The sequence below is a fragment of the Apteryx rowi genome, unplaced genomic scaffold (assembly GCF_003343035.1).
Source record: "Apteryx rowi isolate R43461 unplaced genomic scaffold, aptRow1 scaffold_19, whole genome shotgun sequence".
Taxonomy (NCBI): domain Eukaryota; kingdom Metazoa; phylum Chordata; class Aves; order Apterygiformes; family Apterygidae; genus Apteryx; species Apteryx rowi.
In genome coordinates, this window is record NW_020448196.1 from 3147767 (window position 1) to 3168039 (window position 20273).

At 55.8% G+C, this 20273-nt stretch overlaps 1 protein-coding gene across 1 annotated transcript; it reads left to right on the forward strand.

Annotated features, from left to right (window-relative positions):
- The first annotated feature begins 4095 nt into the window (after window positions 1-4095).
- On the forward strand, window positions 4096-16021 carry DBH (dopamine beta-hydroxylase). Its single transcript, XM_026062275.1, has 11 exons — window positions 4096-4562; window positions 6890-7036; window positions 8240-8497; window positions 9592-9768; window positions 10242-10344; window positions 11498-11664; window positions 12582-12725; window positions 12882-12920; window positions 14208-14267; window positions 14979-15106; window positions 15773-16021. Exons 1-11 carry the CDS (start codon window positions 4182-4184, stop codon window positions 15993-15995), a joined length of 1827 nt encoding a protein of 608 aa, XP_025918060.1. The 5' UTR covers window positions 4096-4181; the 3' UTR covers window positions 15996-16021.
- The last annotated feature ends 4252 nt before the right edge of the window (window positions 16022-20273 follow it).

Genomic DNA, 20273 nt, shown 5'->3' on the forward strand with positions numbered 1-20273 from the left:
CTCGCCGCCGGGATGCAGGGAGCCGCGCAGGCAGCCTGCTTCCCCGCCGTCCCTGGGACACGTGTCCGACACTGCCGCTTTCAAGGATCTGCAAAATGAGGCTTATCTCCCTTTCGGGCTGCGTTTTCGTCTGGGGTCATTAGCGGCAATGCAAAGCGCGGGGGACGTTCCCACGCTAACGCTGGTGCCCCTGCGCCGGCGCTGGCCCAGGCGAGAGCTCACAGGTGGGCAGAAAGCTGGTTTCTCTCAAAGCTCTGACTTGGAGGAAAGGGGCTGAATCCACGGCCCTCTCCGGTCCTTCGGCCGCAGCCAAGGAGCCTGACCGCTTTGGAGTGAAGAAACGGGCATTTCTACTTCTCATTGAAATCTGAAAATAAACGCCCAGAACAATGAGTGGAAAGCTGGATCCTTGCTGCTTGCCCGGATTTATAAGCACCTACTCAGGAGAAACTGAAGGGGAGAAAAAAATATATATATATATATATATATATATATAAAAAAATATATATATATAAAAATTTGTTCTCTTTAAATAAATTCTCACTGCTTATCTCCAAAGTTCAGCTGTTTTCAAGCTGCCCTGACAGTGTTATGCTGTTCCGCTGCAAATCCCTTCTGCATAGGAAAGCTCAGGAACGCCACTCGCATCTGCCAGGCACCTGGGGTTTCATCTCTGATGGACGGAAGTAGAACTTGTTAGCTAAGGACCCCCTTCTCCCCCCGCTGAGGATCGCTTTCCTTCCCGCCACGCTGCCAGCTCAGCTTCTTTCCCCATGCAATTAGGAAACGATGCCAAGAGAGGGGGAGACGCGTGCACGCCTGTACTTGGAGAAGGTTAAAAAGGGGGCAAGGCAAAAATCTGTTTTCAGGGTTTTTTTGCATTGCAGCCAGACGTCTGCCCAAAGAGGCAGGGTTTGAATACGCGAGGACCAAGGACCTTCACCCGAGGCCTTCAAACAAGGACCGTAGAGCGCAAGAGGCACAGGACTTTGCCTAGGAGCCCCGCGCCAAGGGGAGATGTTGCCTTCTCCTCGGCGAAGAAGAGCTGCGACGCAGACGAGTCCGGCCGCGCGCCGCCGGGCAGCGTCGGGGAGGAGCAGACGCGGCAGCCCGTCGCCCGCCCTCTCCGTCTGCCTGCTGCGACGCCAGCGAGGGCAGCCCCGGGGGGTTGATTCACGCCTCCCGAAAGCCCGGCCCCAGGAGCTGTCGCAGGGGCAGCGTGCCCAGGCCGTCTCTCATGACTTCCTTCGCGTTAAGCTAGCACGGCACGTGCCTTCGAAACGGGCGCGAGCGGCAGCTGCCGTCCCCCTGCGGCTGGCGTCCTCCAGCGTTGCGCACTGGGGGTCACGTTCCCATGGGATCAGCCAAGGAGGGATACACTCCCCTGGGAGAGCTGAGCTCTCCGGCTTTCTCCCCGTGTTGGCCTTTCGCCTGACACTGCTGAATTAGAGAGCCAAATCCCTAACCAGCAGGTCACCCAGCAAGGAGAGATGCTTTGGATCGATTGCCGCCTTCCCGGATAATGGTCGCGTCTTCGGACAGTAAAACCTCATTGAATTTAATCGGGAGGTGTACGCATCGATGGTTCCTTAAAACGCCGGGGCGCTGAGCTGGAGCTCTTTCCTCTCATTACCCAGGGCTGGGAAATGCGGCTCTGCCCCTGTGACATTGCTCCAAGGAGCACGAGTGAAACCCAAGAGCCGGAGGGGACGAGAGGGGACTCCGCGCAGCAGCATCCGAGAGCAGCGCTTGGCACGTGAGCCAGCATTAATAAAACAAGACCGCGAACTCTGAGTCTGAACCAAGGCAGCATGCGTGCACCAGCAGCTTGAGGCAGTTTGTTATAATTCCAATTAACGTACCAAAGTTAATAACCAAAAGGGAACACGTCAGACTTTAAAGGAATTAGGAGGAGGGTGGGGGACAAAAGGTATGTTTAAACTAGAGCCAAAGTCCCGGCTGCCACAAAAGCAAAGAAATATCAACTATTTAACACCTCCAAAGCACCAGGCAGGCAGGGCTCTGATCAGAGCCAAGCCAGGGCTGGGGGAAGAGCTGGGCTTTGCACGGGGATCCTTATTTTTGCTTAGACGTTGTGTTGGGTTTGCGAGGGCCAGAAACGAATTGGGCAAAGTTGAGAAGAGAGGAGAAGAGGAAGAGGTTTTCTGGCTGTTTGGGGGGAATCAGTGTCTTCTCTGAAATTTAGCTTTGCGGGGAAAATATTTAAAACACCGTCAATATTACTTGATGTGTGGGAGCTCAGACAAGGCCCTGTTCAGTATCAGGGCTCCTTCGCGCTAATCGTATCATTAGAAAGCACAAGAGCGAATCTCAAAGCCTGCGGCATCTCCCATTTGCCTCCTGATTCCCGAGGTGCTCAGCCTCAGGGGATAATTATCTAAATAATCAGTGCAGAGCTGATGTGCTCCTCTCTGTCCCCGCTCCCTGCCCCATGCCGGTGCAATCCCGTGCGAAAGGAGGAGCACGTCCCAGTCGCTGGCCATAAGGTGCTACCTCCTCACGGCACAGATAAACTCGCTCCAGCTCGGCACCGCCAGGCCGGCTCTGCTCCGGGGACACCCGCTCCGGGCAGGCTCTCTGCCATGGGCACGAAGTCCTGCTAAAATGGGCAGCTGTAGCGTTTTCCTGGAGATGGGAGACGTGATCATGAAAAGTAAAACTATTGCTGGCAGGTTAACAAATGGGTGGAGGCTCAGAGCTGGGGAGAACGGACATCCCCCACGCCGTCGCCTTTTAAATGCAGGGGGAATAAATGACTGATCGGCTCCAGGTCGCCCAAGTCAGCTCAGGTCTCTGCAGCATCTCATGAAAACATGTCCCCAGTGAGACCAGCCTGCAAACAGTAAATGAATAAATACAGAAACGGCTCCCCGGGCTCCAAGCCGCAGCCAGGCGCCTGAGCGGGTGCAGGCAGCTGGACGGGCCCCGACGGAGCACCCTGGCTCAGCCGGGCCACGGGACTGGGAAGGGGATGGAGGAGCACGGCCAGGGTCACCAGGCAGCACGGAGGTGCCCGGGAAGGCTGTGCTGGTGTGGGGGGACCCTGCACAGCCTGAGCATCACACGACACAGCAGGGAGCCAAAGAGCCATCGTGCCTCTTCTAGGAAGGGAAACAGCCCCTTGGGTGCGCCTGGGCCAACTGGCCTGCAAGCCGTGGCCCCGCTTGCTTGCTCAGAAGAAGAAGAAGGTGCATGCAGCAATGTCCCAACCTGCACCCAGCAGCAACACCCCAACCTGCACCCGCCAGCGATGCCCCAACCTGCACCCAGCAGCAACACCCCAGCCTGCACCCAGCAGAGCTCAGGCAGGGCCCTGGACCAGAGCCCTGCACCCATCTGGCAGCTAACCTGGGGCCTGGATCCCCTGGGTCTGGCTGCCTTTCCAACAATAAGTGATCCCGGGCTGAAGGACACAGGGGAGACCTGCGAGGAACAAGGAGGAAGATTTTCTACGTGATGGGAATGGGTTGCCACAGATAATTATTTATAATAGAGCTGCCATTAGAGAGTGGTGCACACACAGAGAAAAACAAGCTTGGTGTTTGCATGTACACACAAGGAAAACAGGGACACCAGTCACCAGGGTGTGAGGAGGAGGAGGAGGAGGAAGAGGCCAAATTCAAAAACTTGTCCCCGTTTAGGTCCGAAGTTGGGTAGGTGAGGCCAGGATCTTAACTGAATCAGCACAGATTGCCTGAAAGGGGTCAGAGGATCAGGCCCGAAGGAGACGATCAGAAGTGACGAGATCATGCTGTCCCTAAAATTGTGGCCGGAGAGGCTCCTGGGGATGATGCCGGAGAGTTTGCACCGCAGAGAGCAGGCAGGGCCGGCCGCAGAGCTGGGCAAGCGGCAAAGCAAGCAGGGCAGAGCGCGGCCGCGCAGGGCTCAGCAGGAGCAGCTTGCAGGTGAACAGCCCTTTCCAGCCGCTAAGGATGATTTAAGAGAGAATAACATCAACCCAGTCGAGTCCAATTGCTATTGATAATGTCCATGTGCAATTAGAGCCAATTAAGGGGAGGCAGAGAATGACAAGTGTTTGGCCAGGAGGTTGGGGGTGGGAGGAGGCGGCGGGGGGTCAATACCACAATCCAATTTCCCAACCGGCAAATGCAATTAAAGAGCCTCGCTTACCCGGCTGGCCCAGGAGGGCCAGCACATAAATGGCAAAAGCGCGGCGTGCAGGTGTCCTTCTCGGCAGCATGCAGACCTCCGGGAGCAAGCCGTGCCCCTGCCCCAGCTTCAAGCTGCGGGAGGTGGTGTCCATGTACTTCACCATGATCGCGGTGGTCCTGGTGGTCCTGGTGGTGGCCCTGCAAGGCACGGCTCCCCGGGAGAATTACTTCCCCTACAAGGTGCCGCTGGACCCCCAGGGGCTGCTCGAGCTGTCCTGGAACGTCAGCTACCCCCAGCAAGTGGTGCATTTCCAGATCTTGGTCAAGGACCCGAAGTTTGGGCTCCTCTTCGGGATGTCGGACCGGGGCGAGTTCGAGAACGCGGACCTGGCCGTGCTCTGGAGCGATGGGCATAACTCGTATTTCGGGGTAAGCTGCTTGTGGGTTCAGGGCTTCTTCCCTGGGGATTGCCAGCCAGCAGGCAAATCTGGCCTGTGGTTCGGGAAGACGGAGCTGGACCACGGCACGGCGCTGCTGAGCGCCGTCTCCTGGCCCGCTCGCGCTGCTCAGGCGGAGGCAGTTCGGAAGGGCTTCGTGGATTCTGTTCCCGAGGGATCCACAGATCCCCGGCTATGAGCCGGGTATAGATCTCAAACCCAGAAGAGAGGAGAACAGTTACCGTACCACTTCAGCAAGGCTGACAGTGGACCCAAAACCAGATGACTTTATCACATTTATCTCCAAAGAGCTCTGACAGGTGGTTGCACATAACAGCCGCAGTGCACACTTGTACACACACACACACACACACACACACAGAAAAGCAGGATGCATCAACATCTCGGTTCACTTGTGTGCTTCAGTCAGGCACATTAAAAATTAACCACAGCTCCCATTAATGACTTTGAGAAAGTGCAAAACTTTTCATGCAGAAAGTCTGCTCCTGCCAGCACCGATAAGCCAGGCGTAACTCACATTCGAAGCTGCAGCAAAGATAACAGGACACAGGAAAATGCAATCTGGCGGCCAACTGCCAGCAGCACAGTGTTATCAGGAATTAAGCATGCGAAAGTATACAGGCAGTACATAAACGCCTGATGGTAACAGAGTGTGGGGGAAACTCATTTCAAATTTTGCTATTTGATTTTGCAACTGCGAATTACTGTTTTTTGTTACACAGTCCATTTTACTGGGTTCTTTGTTGGTTTATCTTTGCGCTGGGGCTGTCGTTACAACAACTAATTCTGTGCTCTCCAGCAGCTACCTATCCCCCGACAACCAGGTTAGGCTTATTGCTACTGCGCTTCACTGCAGAAAGCAATTCACGTTTTTCCCTGTGTGAGGCTTTCCAGTAAGTTAAATTTGTACCTCTCTACTTCCTTCAAATTAACCATAAAACATATTCTTTCACAATCAGCCGCAATGTGATCTGCAGCAGAATGAAAGGCTGAAAAGGAGGGCTTATTATCTGTACTATTTTCCTGCTAATTACCAGCCATTCAGGATGCGTGATGACCCAAATGCTACGGTATTTCACAGCATCATGTTAAAAAACCATAAAGGATCATTTCTAATCTGTGCTCCTGTGTTCACCGAAAGACAAACAGTGCTGAATTAAACAGCATGCGTGCAACACTTTGGCTTTCTCTTTCAGTGGGTGCTGAACAGCATCCTTTAAATACTGCAAGGAGATTTCTGTAAATCTCTACAGTGCTGGTTTTCTCTCTCTCAGCAGCCTTTCTTCTGGGTAAGTATGTCAGCTGTTAAAAAGATCCAAATTTGCTTAACCCCCCATGTACTACAAGATTAATTTGCACAACATACTCCTATAAAAACAAATTCCACGCTAGCTTCATCTAGCTGATTTTACTCTCCCCCTCTAAGGACAATATGTTCTAGAAATATCACTCCATACTTCTGGCTGAGATGATGCCAGGATGCTTTATTCTTTTTCTTCCCTTTTTTTCCCCCAAGATAAAAGAACTGATGCCAGTGGTATACTTGCAGTGAGGTAGCTCTTAGGCTCCTCTTGTTCTTGGTAGACAAAAGACATCAACAGGAGATGAAAAGGATCAGGACAATGACACTGTTCCCTTTTAGCCCCAGATTCCTGCAGGGTTTTGTACACCAAACCTTCAGTTCTTTAAACACTGGATTAATCCACTGCTTTGCTTCTCAGTGAGGCTTTGTCACCATCATTAACCAAGAGCCCTTTTCTGGGAGGCCTTGCTGGCCTCAGGGGAACTGCTTCGGGAAGAGTGACAGAGTCCGGCCACACCGAAATAAGGGTTTTAAAGGGGGGCAGTGATTTCTTGGGCCAATGCTACGGGCTATCAGGGGTCTGATCTTTAATCGAGAGCAGCTGCTTTGTGCTGAGGGTCTTGGAAAACCCTCTCCCCAGAAAGTCCCTCCAGCCACATAAACCCCAAACATTTAGCACAGACCAATGCAAAAATCTCATACCCCTGCAGGCTTTCCTTCACCCCATCAACCTCCTCTCCCCTAAATGCATCTCAACCCCTAAACACCTTTTGGTGGGACTTTAGTGCTGGGTCATACATTTCACGGGGCACGGGGCTGCCAGAACGTGTGCTCATGGCCTCCAAGATGCAGGCCAGGGTGGACCTTGGAAACCAAGACGAGACCTGTGGCTCCAGCTTCAGGCACTGCCACGTGCTGCTCCCACACCCGAGACTGGCCACAGTCGGCAAAGCCTCCTGGCGTGCCTGCTCACCGCAGTGGTTTTCCTCCCGTAGGATGCCTGGAGCGATGAGAAGGGGCAGCTCCACATGGATTCCCAGCAGGACTACCAGCTCCTCGGGGCACATAGGGCCCCCGAGGGGCTCTACCTTCTCTTCCGAAGAGCCTTCAGCACCTGTGACCCCAAGGACTACCTTATAGAGGTACAGCATCGCCCTCGCTCTGCGGCACCCGCTGCCGCCAGCCCAGCTTTTGGGGCTGGTCTTGCCTCACCCCAGTGACACCCAGCAGGGCTCCAAACCCTGAGTCTGCATGATTATATTATATGACATATTATATTATATTATATTATATTACCTGGGCCGCATTTCTAGGAGCAGCAGCAGGTTTTCATGCTGTTTGGGGCAGAAAGGAAGCGTGCTACAGATGTCATCCCTGGGATATGAGTAATGTTTTGCGTGATCTATTTACAACCCATTATAAACCTCTATACTATGTGGATTTTAGCTGGTTTGCATCATCCGCTCCTGTTAAGTCTGAGTTAGGTCTATATAAATACCCTTCTGCATCACACCAGCTTGCAGGCTGGAGCCAGGTGTTTGGAGTGTTTCAAAGAGGTGGCAAAAAGAGGAGCATTTTAGCAGGAGCTGGAGCCAAGGTACAGTAAACAGAGCTGCTGAGGTGTGCTTGTGAGTTTTTCAATGAAATCTCTCTGGTTTTGCCTTCACTGCTCTTCTGCAAGAGTGGAGGGAAGGGAAACATCCCCAGTGTGGATGTCAAAGAGCAACAGGGTCTCAGCCGAGGACGGGCTGCCCAGGGGCCCTGGGTGAGGAGCAGGAATTGACACCAGGCTCATTTCAGATGAAACCCTTTGATGGACAGGATATTTTGAAGCCAGTGTGGGTATGGAGTGTCCTTGAGTTTCTGTTGTGAGTTTTCAAAAGCATGTCTCCTGGTGAGAAATTTCTACTGTCTGCCAAAATACTGAGGAACCTGGAGGAAAAGAATCTGTGTGAACTGGGAAGAGGCTTGCAGGTCTTTTTTTTTTCCAGTCCTTTAAGAGAAAATTTTTCTTTTTTTTTCTTTCTTTCTTATCTCCTGTCCAGAGCTCACTGAATTCAGCAGAACCCTTACTAGCTTTCAGTAGCCTTTCATCAGGCTTTCTTGCCATATCCCTCTAACAGAGGCTGGGAAGGAAGGGAGGCTTTCATGAAACAGTTTCTTTTCCCCTATGCCTCCCTCAGCTTCTGCTCATGGTGAGCAGAGGGTGACCTCTCATCTGGAGAGGGGTCAGGGTCCATCCACAGATATATATACCCGCAATACAGGTGCCAGTAGTCCATGCAATTCAACCTCTCTAGCATCCAGCATAAAAAATTACCTGGCACACTTTGCTCTTGCTTCAGGATGGCACCGTGCACCTCATCTACGGGATCCTGGAGAAGCCGGTCCATTCCCTGCACGCCATCAACACCTCCGCCATCCCCAGGGGCCTGCAGAGGGTGCAACTGCTAAAGCCCAACATCACCGTCCCTGAGCTGCCCAGCGACATGAAGACCATGGAGATAACAGCCCCTGACGTTGTCATTCCCAGCCAGGAGACAACCTACTGGTGCTACATGGCAGAGCTTCCAGAAAGCTTCCCCAAACATCACATCATCATGGTAAGATGTGGGAGAACAGGGCTGTTTTCCCTAGTGCAAAGCTTCCTCTTCCTCCAAAGGAGAAACGTCCTTTGCTGGTTCAGCCAGGGGCTGGATCCAGGGTCAATCATGTTCATGGGCTCCAAAGCCCTTCTGCAAAGTCCAGCTCCTCCCTGCCCTTTCCTAGAGAGGCTTTCAGACCAATACAGCTTCCCTGCCGCCGGGTCCCGGCCACTTGCCTGAGCCATCCCACCAGGCAGCAACACCCTCACGTCGGCTGCGAGAAGCCGAAATCAAGGGCTTGCTGGTAGGAGGTGGTGGGACTGTGCCTTCGTGCCTGGCCGTTGAGCAGGGGAGGGCTCAGGGCAGCCCCGCTCTCGGGGAGGCCAGGGAAAGCTGCAGGCAGTCGTGCACCCGGGGCGGCCGGAGGGTGCTGCCAGCCTTCCTGCCCTGCCGCCCGGAGAGCCTCGCTCGGCCAGGAGCCGGGATGGTGCCGCAGGTGCCCTGGCAAACCCAGAGCCCAAACTACGCGGCGGGGAGAGGGAAAACCTGAAAGGGGAACCGAAATGAAGGCTTAGTGCTTTATAAGGGAGAGGCAACGCTGCAAAGAAGAGCTCAGAGGGAGGATTTTCTCCCCAACAGATGGTGTGAAATGAATCATCTGCGTGCAAGTAAAAAGTGCATAACTCCCGATACCTTCCCGCTGCTGCGGATCATTCCTACAGCTGGCGCTTTTAGCCAGAGCCATTTCTCCAGCGGGTTTGAAATCACCCTTTCTGCACTGAACCCCTTCCCCCTGCGCACCGAGCAGCTGTCGGCTAGAGATGAAACTCAAGAGCTGCAGGTAGAGCTCTCGTGTCCAAGACCCTCCACGTGAAAAACCAATGCCCCTGAGGTCACCTCAGCCCAGCAAAATTAGCAGAGGACGCAGTCGTCACAAAACAGAGCAAACTTCTCTGCTGATCAGGCGTATCTGTTTGCAGGGAAGGGATGGGGTGTTTCTCTATGGGCTCTGGGTTGGTCCTGTAGCCAGAGCAGGGAAGCAGCCCCTGGAGACAGGCCCTCCATGAGGGATCTTAATGCATCTCCCCATCTCCCCCGGTCCCACTTTGCAGTATGAGCCCATGATCACGGCCGGCAACGAGGCCCTCGTCCACCACATGGAAGTCTTCCAGTGCGCAGCGGAGTTTGACAGCTTCCCCCATTACAACGGGCCCTGTGATTCCAAGATGAAGCCAGAGCGGCTGAACTTCTGCAGGCACGTGCTGGCGGCGTGGGCCATGGGAGCGCAGGTGGGTGCAGGAAGGGGCCCCCACACCAGGCACACTTGTCTCTCCTTGGCCACCGTCTCCCTCTCCTTTCCCATCCCCTCCACGCAAGAGCAGGCCACCGGGTTGAGCCCTCCCCATGTGGGCTACCCCAACCCTGGTCTCTGCCATGATCTGGGTTCGTCCCTGTGTGAGCTCCCCATCCTCTCCCAGCTATGTCTGAACTTCCACCTCTTCCCTGGCCTGCCCCTCGTCTCCATAAATTGGTGCAGTTCCCCCCGTGTCGGTCGGTATGGCACTATATGTCTGTGCAGGGCACCTGAGAAGCTTTCTGAAGACCAGCAAGGCCAGCTGACCATCACAACTCAATGGAGAGGACAAGCCATGTCTCCAGCCCATGCTTATGCCCACAGTTATGCCCAGAGACTTCCCTCCATGCCTTGTCAGCCTCCTCCCAGAAAACCCAGCTCCCCTAACACTCCCCGCTCCGCCTCCAGGCCTTCTACTATCCCGAGGAAGCAGGTCTTGCCTTCGGTGGTCCAGGCTCCTCCAGATACTTGCGTCTTGAGATTCATTACCACAATCCCCTGGTGTTCAAAGGTAAGTGGGTAACGCAGAGCTGAAGCCTCCTGCTTTTGTGCAGTCTTTCAGGCATGACCTGGGGAAGTCTCCAAGCAAATAAAACAAAAATCTAAGAAAAGAACCAAAACTGGAGCTTTTAGGGGGGGGGCTGTTGGCCAAGTGTCAAGGGCCCCTGATTCCAGTGCAAGGTGGTGGTGGACCTGAGCTCAGAGCACAGAGCAACACTGGTACCAAAAACACCAGGGAGACAGCAGCAGCCTGGCTGGGGATGGGGAAATTTAGATATTGTTTTAATGGTATTCCTGCTTTGATAACATTGTCAGGAGACACATTAAAAAAAAAAAGTAAAAAAAAGGATTCCAAACAACTCAGTTTCTTCATTTACATAAAATCAAGTAACTTCTTGACTACTCAAGTATATTTTTAGGAGACCAGAGCATATGTACTGAAGATCAATCATAGCACATTCGGCAACTCGAGAAGAAACATGTCTATAAATATGGAGCTCATGTCTTTCATCATTTATCTGCTTTTGCATGTTAACCAATAGTGTCTCCCCAGTTATTCTTATCCCTTGCCTGGCTCCAGCCCAGAGACAGGAGTTCAAAGCAAGTCCAAACCCCTCCTGACCTACTGAACCTGCCCTTCGCTTGCCAAGGAGGCTGCAGCGAACGGCAGCCAGAGCTTGGTTTTGCTTTGCAGCAGAACTTGCTGCTGACCCTTGCTGCCCTGTGGTCAGCATCAGCCAAGAGTACATCGTGGGCACAAGGCCCTCACCAGCTCTCATTAACTGTGTTTGGACATTAGTAGGATAGACATTTCCCCTCCTGCCAGGCCCCCAATTAACTGCATGGCCTTAGTTTTTGGACATATCATGCAGTTGAAGAAGATGCAAAGACCCACATTTCTGAGGAAATTCTCCAAAGCATCTCAAGACCTGTCCTTCTGCTTCGGGCTTGCTAAAGGCATTCCCTTTACCTCTCTCTTGGGAGCAATTTGGCCTTAGGTTGGTGATCTTTCTAGGGGACCAAGCCTTATCTAGGATTTTAAAATAGTCAGAACAGCACGTGGGAGAAGAGCCCCAAGTGAGAGGATGGACCATGTCTGACCTTGTTCCCGGAGCAGTTAATTCTCCTGCCATGATTTGCAGCCTTGTCCTCTCACCTGCCAGGTCGCCGTGATTCCTCGGGGATCCGCCTCTATTACACGGCCACCCTGCGCCGCTACGACGCCGGCATAATGGAGCTCGGCTTGGTCTACACACCGGTGATGGCCATTCCCCCGGGAGAAGCCGAGTTCCTGCTGACGGGGTATTGCACCGACAAGTGCACCCGGCTGGTGAGTGCACCGGGGTGGGTGACGCTGGGGAGGACTAGGGCCTGCGGCCCTGGAAGATGATGTGCCTGCAAGTGCAGGAGACAGCGCACGAGCCCAGTGCGTTGGGGCTTTAGGTCCTGCTTGAAGCAGTGCCTCCACCATGCCTTACCATGGAGCATATCCTTCCTGCACTGTCTTCACATAAGAGAAGGGTTGTAAATGGCTTTTCCTAGGTCACAGACAGTGGAGATGATACAGCATAGAGCACAGAGCTCCAAATTCCTGGTTTTAAACTCCCTGAAACCCTTCCAGCCCGTTCCAGCGAGGGGACCCTGGAGTCATGCTGGAAAGAAAAACCTACCGCTTAAAACAAAAGCCAAGCAGCCTTACCCAGCTGTTTGGGACGTGCCGAATTCCCCTTGAAGGCCACTCTCCTTGGGAGCCATCTGCTCCGGCTCCCAGGAGTACCGTTCCCCGTCTAGGAAAACTTACTGCCGCGCTCACCATGCCTAGACAGTGTTTTCCCTCCGGTAATGCAAAGATTTGCCTCTGTTTACAAGGAGCTCTCCAAGAGCTCTCAAGTATGTTTTCTAAACAGCCGCTCCGCTCTCAAGGCAGTTTTAGTGGATAATTTTGTAGGGCCTCCCCACAAGGACTCGTTTGCGCGAGGCAGCAAGCAGCAGTCAGCTCAGCTGCTTCTGCTAATTTAGGGCACGGCAGCACGTAAATCCAATCTGTCGGCGGACCGCGTGTCCATACCTCTGCAGAAAGCTCACTTCTGGGCTCCCCCAACACCACGGCGATCCCCAAAGCCCCGTTACGTGTGTGCTGGGAGCCCGGCGAAGGGCCGGCAGGTCCCAAGCGAGAGGCAAGGAGACGCGGGGAGGGGAGAGGGACGCGGCTGGGCGCGGAGGCTGGAGCGGTGCTTCTTCCTCCAGGCGCTGCCAGCCGCGGGCATCCGCATCTTCGCCTCGCAGCTCCACACTCACCTGGCTGGAAGGAAAGTGGTGACAGTGCTGGCGCGGGACGGGAGAGAGCGGCAGGTCGTGAACGCGGACAGTCACTACAGCCCTCACTTCCAGGTACGGCCACCCCGGGTCCGGAGGGGGCAGCAGGGGCTCCTGGATGCCCAGGTGGACAGCACCCGTGGGGCTGATCCAGTGCCCGTGCCCCAAGGTGCAGCACGTGGGAACAAGCCACGGCACTGCTCTAACCCGGCTCCTTTCCTTCCATCCCAGGAAATCCGCATGCTAAAGGAGGTGGTTCCCGTTTTTCCCGTGAGTGGCTCTAAAAACCGCGGCAGCTTCCAAATAGATCAAGACGTTGCCCTGACTCAGAGGCTTAGACCCACCGGCAGCCCTCAGACCTGTGACCCCTTGACATTGCTTCGTGGCTCGGCGGGGAGCCCGCTGCAGCGGCATCACCCCGCGGGGCTCGCCGGCCGGCCACTGCCCGCGCAGGGGCGGCGAGTGTCCCTGGGACTCCCGGGGGCTGCGGAAGGACACGGAGCTCCCGTAGGCTCCGGGTTGAATCTGCCACCTCCGTGCAGATGTCTTGGGTGCGCCAGGGCCCATGTCTCACCGGTGTGTGGGCAAGCGAACCGTCCCTGTAGCTAAATTTAGCTTTGACGAAGCATCATAGCTTTTAGCCAAGCATTTAGCTGAGCTCCCTCTGCCGCTATCAGAGAGGCTCCTCGGGAGGCGATGGGAATGGGGCTGGAGCTGTGTCCGTGCAGGAGATGCGCTTTCCATCCTGGGGTGCCGGGGGAGTCAGGCAGAGCCTGCAGCCAGAGGATTTCCTTGTGTTGCAAATAAGCAAAGGCATACTCAGGGTTTTTTGTTGTTTTTCTTTACTGGAGGGGGGAAAAAAGCCCAAACCATCCCCTGCAATATGTCATTGCTTAAAAAAAAGTGCATCTTGCCAGCTCTGTAAATAAACGGCAAGGAGCTGACGCTGGGCCTTTACAGGGATAAAACAGAGACCGAACCTGCCCCAGGGCTGTGCAGGGCTGTGTGGGTGAGGAAGGACCAGGCTGCAAAGCAGGGAGCGCCTACAGAAGCAGTCATCCCCCAGGAGGCCGGCCAAAAGCCTCAGCGCTTGCGGAAACCTTTCCCAGGGCGGCGCTCTGGCAGCCTCCCCGGGCGGCTCGGCAGGTCCAGCGAGCCACGCTGCGACCCGCACCCCAGCACGGTCCACGGAGGGGGAGCGGCAGTCGCGCTATCAAGTTGGGCACTAGCTATTCAAATTCTATGTATTCAAAACATTGCCTAAGTGCATTTTTAGGTGCTTCAGCCCTTCAGAAATCCTTAGAAAGTGAGAAAAGAGGGAAACACCGTTTCTGGGCTATGGGAACCTCCCCAGGGAATGCAAATGCTCCTGCTGCCTGGAGGCCAGCGCGCGCTGGGGAAGCAGATTGCCTGGTGCTATTTTAGCTGCTGCAGACAGCAGAGATCTGGGAGAGAAGTCCCCAGCCGTTACGAACTTGCCGATCCCGAAACGCGCAGATTAGGGATGGGAAACTTTTGCTGCGTAACAGAATCGCGTGTTTGTGTTTGAACTCGCAGGGCGACGAGCTCATCACAACCTGCACGTACAACACGGAGGACAGAAGCCGAGCGACGGTGGTGAGCGAGGGCGCGTGCACGCGTGCGTGGGGGCTCGCGCGCGTTTGCCCTTCGGTTTGAGTGCCTGCACCACCGAGAGGGGCGGCTGAAAGGCCGGGACTGACTAGGCAGCTCGCTCAGGCCCAAGGCCGGGAGGACTCGCATGGTCGGCAGCGCGTGAACCCTGCCCGAATCAGGGCCAGAAGGCAGAGGGAGGGCGGTAGCGACGTGAACCCGCTAGGCTCTGCCGCCTGCAGCTGCGATGCTAAGGTGCTAATTGAAAAGCAGCACGTGTCAGTCTAACTCCCATCGCAAACTGTTCCACCAGGTATTAATTGTAATTAAAGAGAAGTGGCGCTTTTTTGACAGTGCATATTATTTTCTTACATAGGCAGCGAGAAAGAGGCTGTCAGAGGTACCATCAACAGGGACAAAGCTAAATATAGCAGAGGGATTATAGAAAACCTGCATTTTAGCGTAAACTACACAAGCTAGCCTGAACGTCTGCCCTTGCATAAACGGCCAGATAGGCAGCGTGCTGCAGATCCCTTGCACCCGAAGGTGCGTGTGCGTGTGCTTGCACGTGTGCTCTGCCTCTCTGCAGCCCCGCTGACCTTCCCGCTGCCCGTGCGGCTCGCGCAGAGCTGCCAGACGCGCGGCAGGGTTACGCCACGGCCGAGCTCCCCGGTCGCAGCCCGGCGGCGCATACGGCACGTGTGCCTCTCTCGGCAGGGTGGGTTCGGCATCATGGAGGAGATGTGCGTGAACTACGTGCACTATTACCCCCAGACGCAGCTGGAGCTGTGCAAAAGCGCTGTGGATCCCGGCTACCTGCACAGATACTTCAATCTTGTCAACAGGTACCGAGCCCCTGCACGGCTGCGGTGCAGGCAGACGGATCGATGCCAAACCGTTTGCTAGCAACACTGGAGAAGTGCTCGAAAAGGGGGGTTTAAAGCCCTGGCTGTGCAGTAGCTGGGCTAGGGGCGCTCGGGCCATGTGGGTTTCAGGGCACCCAGCGACTGCAGCAGTGGGAAAATGGGGCTCAGTGGGAAAGAGGGTTCCTGCCCTCCCCCCCCCTTTCCCCCCATGGATGCAACTGCTTCCAGGCTTTTAAGGGAGGATATAGTGGGAGGCACTGGGAAGGGAGACCTCACCAGGTGAGGGACCTCCCTGCAAGATGCAATGCACAGTGCGAGAAAGGCTTACAGGCAGTCTCTCTCCTATACTCCAAGGCAGACACCAGATATCCCTGCCAGAGAACAGGCTGCAGCTCATTCCCCCACCACGAGAGGGGCGAGATGCTGACCTTGCACTTGGTGCCATCCTCGCAGGGAGTCCAGGTTGTCCCAAATCTTCCCCATGGAGGTGCTGGTTGTGCTGAGCTGGTTTCTCCCCCTTGCCATGTGCCAAGTTTGGAGTCTTTCCAGGCTGAGCTCTAGGCAAGGAGGAATTAGATGCGTCTGGCGTTGAAAGGGGACACCATGTCCCTGCTGCGTTTCAATCCGGCATCTCTTCTGCACCAGGTTCAACGACGAGGAGGTCTGCACGTGCCCGCAGGTCTCCGTCCCGCAGCAGTTTGCCTCTGTCCCTTGGAACACGTTCAACAGGGACGTGCTCAGATCCCTCTACGGCTTTGCGCCCATCTCAATGCACTGCAATAAATCCTCAGCTGTCCGGTTCCCGGTACGTACAACTTTGAAACCAAATTCCGACACGCTTTGCAGCAAAACTCGAGGCAACAGGTAAAAGGCAGCTCAGCAGAACTGCACCTCACCCCCGCACAGGTCGACCCCGGTTAGATGGGGAAGGTTTCTGGTGCTTAGCACATTGCTGCAGTAAGCAGCGTCTGGAGCAGGGAGTTTTGAGCTGTCTTGGGGAACTACAATGTCAGCAAGACTTTAGAGCCCGTCACAGGCCTGGCATTTAAAAAGATGTGCCACAACCACGAGCACACTGTCGATGTACTCAGCCAGATTCAATTAGAGGAGATGCATTTGCATAAAGCAATTTTGAGACTTATTTCTCAGAGCAGACCTGAGCTTTAAACCAGAGATGTCTTCACAAAAAGGATAAACATGAGGTGATTTTCAGGATTTTGGCAAATTATATCAGGTCCCAGCAGAGCGAGTTCGTTACGTGCAGCATCTGTGCAATCTCCAAATATGGAGATACAGCAAAACTGGAAGGATAAAGCGCTGTGGGATCTTTAAAGAAAAACCAGGCACAGTGATGATCATCATGACAACGATGATGAAGATTTAAAATGACCGATGGTCCCCATCGCCGTCAGTTCCTGCTGCCATTTGTCAGTGTAATGGATTTGTGACTTGCACGGTAAGTTATTTCTGGATTCAGCGCTCGCCACAGCAGTGCGGGGAGGACCCGGAGCTGATCTCGAGGAAGACCATCAGCTTCCACCCCTGGTAAAACTCCTTTAGAGCAAAGTTGGCTCTGGAGAGGGCAGAAACCCTCCCGGTCCCCTGGTCCAAACTGCTGGGTCTGAGCCGTGCCTGCACCGGGGCCTCTCCGCTCCCCGTCGTGCCCATCCGGTGGGGGGACAGCAGCGCCACAGAGGCTTGGTGCAGCAGGTGAAGCATGAATTACGCCTCTTAATTCTGACCCAGGCAGCTCTGCTGGTTTCAGAGGGGTCTGGGGGCATCTGGGAAGAGGTTTGAACCGAGCAGAGCTGATGCCAGCGCAGAGGGTCAGGTGCAACGCGCTGCTGCACGCGAGGCAGGAGCCGGAGCTTCCCCTCCTGCTTTGCTTGTGTTTTTAGAGCGAGCAGGGTTTTAAGATATCGCATTTATTGCACAGGGTATCTGTCAAGAGAACGGCTTCTAACTAAGCTCACGCGTTTCTGCAGCGCAGCGGTCCCAAGCCTGACGAGCTTTCTGGAAGGGCTCTGCGCCGTTAATCATTTAGCGAGAGCCCCCCTCGCGCAGGGGGTGCTTCGAGGTGGCACCTGCGAGTCGCTGCAGCGAGGCTGCTGCGCAAGCTCCCCCTTGACGCCGGCGTGCAGAAAACGGGCACTGGGAGAGTCTCTATATGCAGATTCCTACTCGCACATGCACTGAAAAGGAAAACCATCGAGACGCTCTAAATGCCCTCGATATACTCCAAACCCACAGCGTATAGCGTGGCATCAGCACGGGGCTCGAGAAGCGCTAGCAGCGGGAGGAGCAGGGGGGCTCAGGGCCAGGCTGGTCCCAGGGATGGCCAGGTGCCATGGGACGGGGACAGGGTCAGGAGCGCCGCGCATACGGCCAGTGCAGCCGGGTCCCATCCCCATGGCGTCCTGAGCCCTGGAGCCAGGAGTCCTTTGCCAGCTGCAATGCAGCTGTGCCTGTTCACGGGAAACCGCTTTTCCTCTCCTGCCTGCAGAGCGCAGCCCTCCCCGGGCTCTTTAAAGCATCCAGCGGAGCGGAGCATCCTTTCACCTTTTATTCCCAACTCTTCCCCGTCCTTTGCTGCAATGCAGACAGCGTAGGCGGCAGCCAGGGTAATCACGGACGTTAGAGCCCGGTGAGAGGCGGGGATGCCCGCGGCAGACGGTCTGCGGGAACGGGGAGACCTGGCGCCCCGCGGGCAGCTTTGGGTTTCAGCGCTGCCGCGCACAGGCAGCAACGATGGCTTCTCGTAGGGGGGAGTGACCGCTGCGGTCCCACCTGCGCTTAGCCGCTCCCTTAGCCCTTATGGTGCCTGCAGCAGCCGCTCTCCTTTGCCCTGCCCCTCTCCCGCTGCCCCCCACGTCGCGCCGGGAGGATGCCTCCATCTCCACGGCCTTTCCTGGCACTAGCTCTTGCCGTCCTGTTTCGCTTGACAAACTACAAGGAATTTCCTCGGAAAACAAAAATTCAACTTTTTTCCTCCTGCTGATGACTCGCTGCTCTACCTCTCCGCTCCAGACCTGCCTCCTTCTGCTCAAACCGGAGCTCAGCCCCTCTCCGGCGTTTCCACGCGAACACGCAGCCGGCAGCCCAGCTGTAGCGGTGCCGAAGCGTCACTCAGCCTTGCTCTGCTGGCACCGAACTGCCTTCCTGCACCTTGCGGACCCTGCCGCAAGCCCGCATCTCCCGGGCCAGCGAGTCGCGTCTGCGGTCGATGCTGCCCCACGGGCTCAGCCCTCGGCGGTGTCTGTGCCTGGCAGGTTGTTCCTTGCAGATAAGTAGGAGCTGGAGCTCTCGTCCTGGCCCTGGGCACCTCGCATCCCGGCCGCGGGGACAGCCCTTTCCCAGCTCCGCTCCACGGCGTTTCTCCCAGGCTGCTGCATCCCTCCCAGTTAGGAGCAGCCGCACGCACACAACCACGCTGGCAGGCTGCAGATCGCGCCCCAAAGCTGCCTTTGTGCCCATACCTGTTAAAAAGCTCTTTTGGGGGTTGGCCTGAGAACTTGGAGGGTTGGTAGGACTCACTTTGAGTTATCTCCACCTGGTTTGGTGGGTAACAACACCTTTTGGGCAGAAAGTCCCTAGCCGGGGTGGTTCTGTGCAGCCCGGTGCACAGCAACCTGTTCCACGAGTGGGGCTCGCAGGCACTTCTGCAATGCAAATAATTAGCAATGACTTACGGGGAAACACCCTGGCATTGCTTAAAAACGCTTCAAATATCGAAGGGCATTTCATTTCTCTGAACGTTGATGAGAGGGGAGGTCTCGGGGCACCGCAGCCCGCGCGCTCTCACTGTCGCCCACCTCTCTTGCAGGGCGAATGGGAGAAGCAGCCGCTTCCCACCGTCACGGAGCCACTGCGGGACCCCGCGCCGCGCTGCCCGCCCGCCCCGGCGCCGCGGCCGGCCTCCCCCGTCCCCATCGGCCTGGGCAAGAGCAAGAGGGACTGAGAGCCCGGCCGAAGCCTCCGCCGCGTCGTGGCGCTGGGCGAGCGACGGAGCCGTGGCCGCGGGAAAGCCATGCCGCCGCTCTCCCGGCATCGCGCCGGAGCCCGTCAGTGCCTCCCGGGGGGCTCTTGGGGCTCGTGAGTCAGAGCTCGGCAAGCGCGCTGGAGCTGGAAAGTGCTATTATTAGTGTGTTATTAGCAATCCGGGCTCTGAGTAATGCTGCTTTCCGCCCCCAGAATCATAACGCGCAGGTTTGCTGTTGCGCCTCCCCACCACGCACCCGAACCCAGCGGGGCCCTGGGGCGGCGGGGGGAGATGCCGGGGGGAAACTGAGGCACGGGGCAGTGACCCGCTCAGCCCACAAGCCTTCCCGGATGCCTCCGGCCTCTGAAACACGGAGCTGGGCTGCCGCACGTGCCGGGGCGGATCTGCAGCACCAGGACTCGGCTGCAGCCAGGGGGAGGCCGTGATGCCCGGCTGGCCTTCGCCTCCCCGCGGCAGAGACCACGGCCCCCCTCTCCCACGCTGGGGATTATTCGTCTTAATGTGACCAGATGCCAAGGGACAGGGATAAACGATACCTCTGTGATGGGATTTAGGAAGGGGGGAGGGACCTGGGTGGAAAGACAAACCTTTTGGCAGGAAACACGACTCCATTAAACAGCTAAACATAAAAAAAAAAAATTAAAAAAAAAAAAAAAAAAGCTTTTTGCTGTTGAGCTCCAAAGTGAAAAGCCCTCTGGGACTCAGGGGAAAAGCCTGCGGGGTGCAGGAGACCCAGGCCCCCCCCAGCCGTGCTCCTGAGCTCCTGCCCCTGCGCCCGCCGCAGCCACGGTTGAAGGAAAAACCTCCCTGGGCGACCCAGCCCGAGCGGCTGCCCCCATCCCATTTTCCCCCCTTCTTTTGGGCACGTTTTTCATAGCAAACACAAACCCTTCCCAGCTGTTTTGGGGAAGATAAAGCTGTATTATCCTAGCCGACGCGCGGCTAATCCCCGGCACGGCGCTGAAGCGCGGCGCGGGCAGGCGTGCTCCTCAGCCCCCTTCCCGTTTATCCGGCGCTCGCTCGTTTATCCCGAGGATAAACAGGCAGGACCTGCTGCGATCCCCCTCTGCCCCGGGGAGCGCAATCACCTCCTGCTCGCAGAAAAGCTGCCCTGATTGTGTTTTTTTAATGTTTCCAGTAAAACCA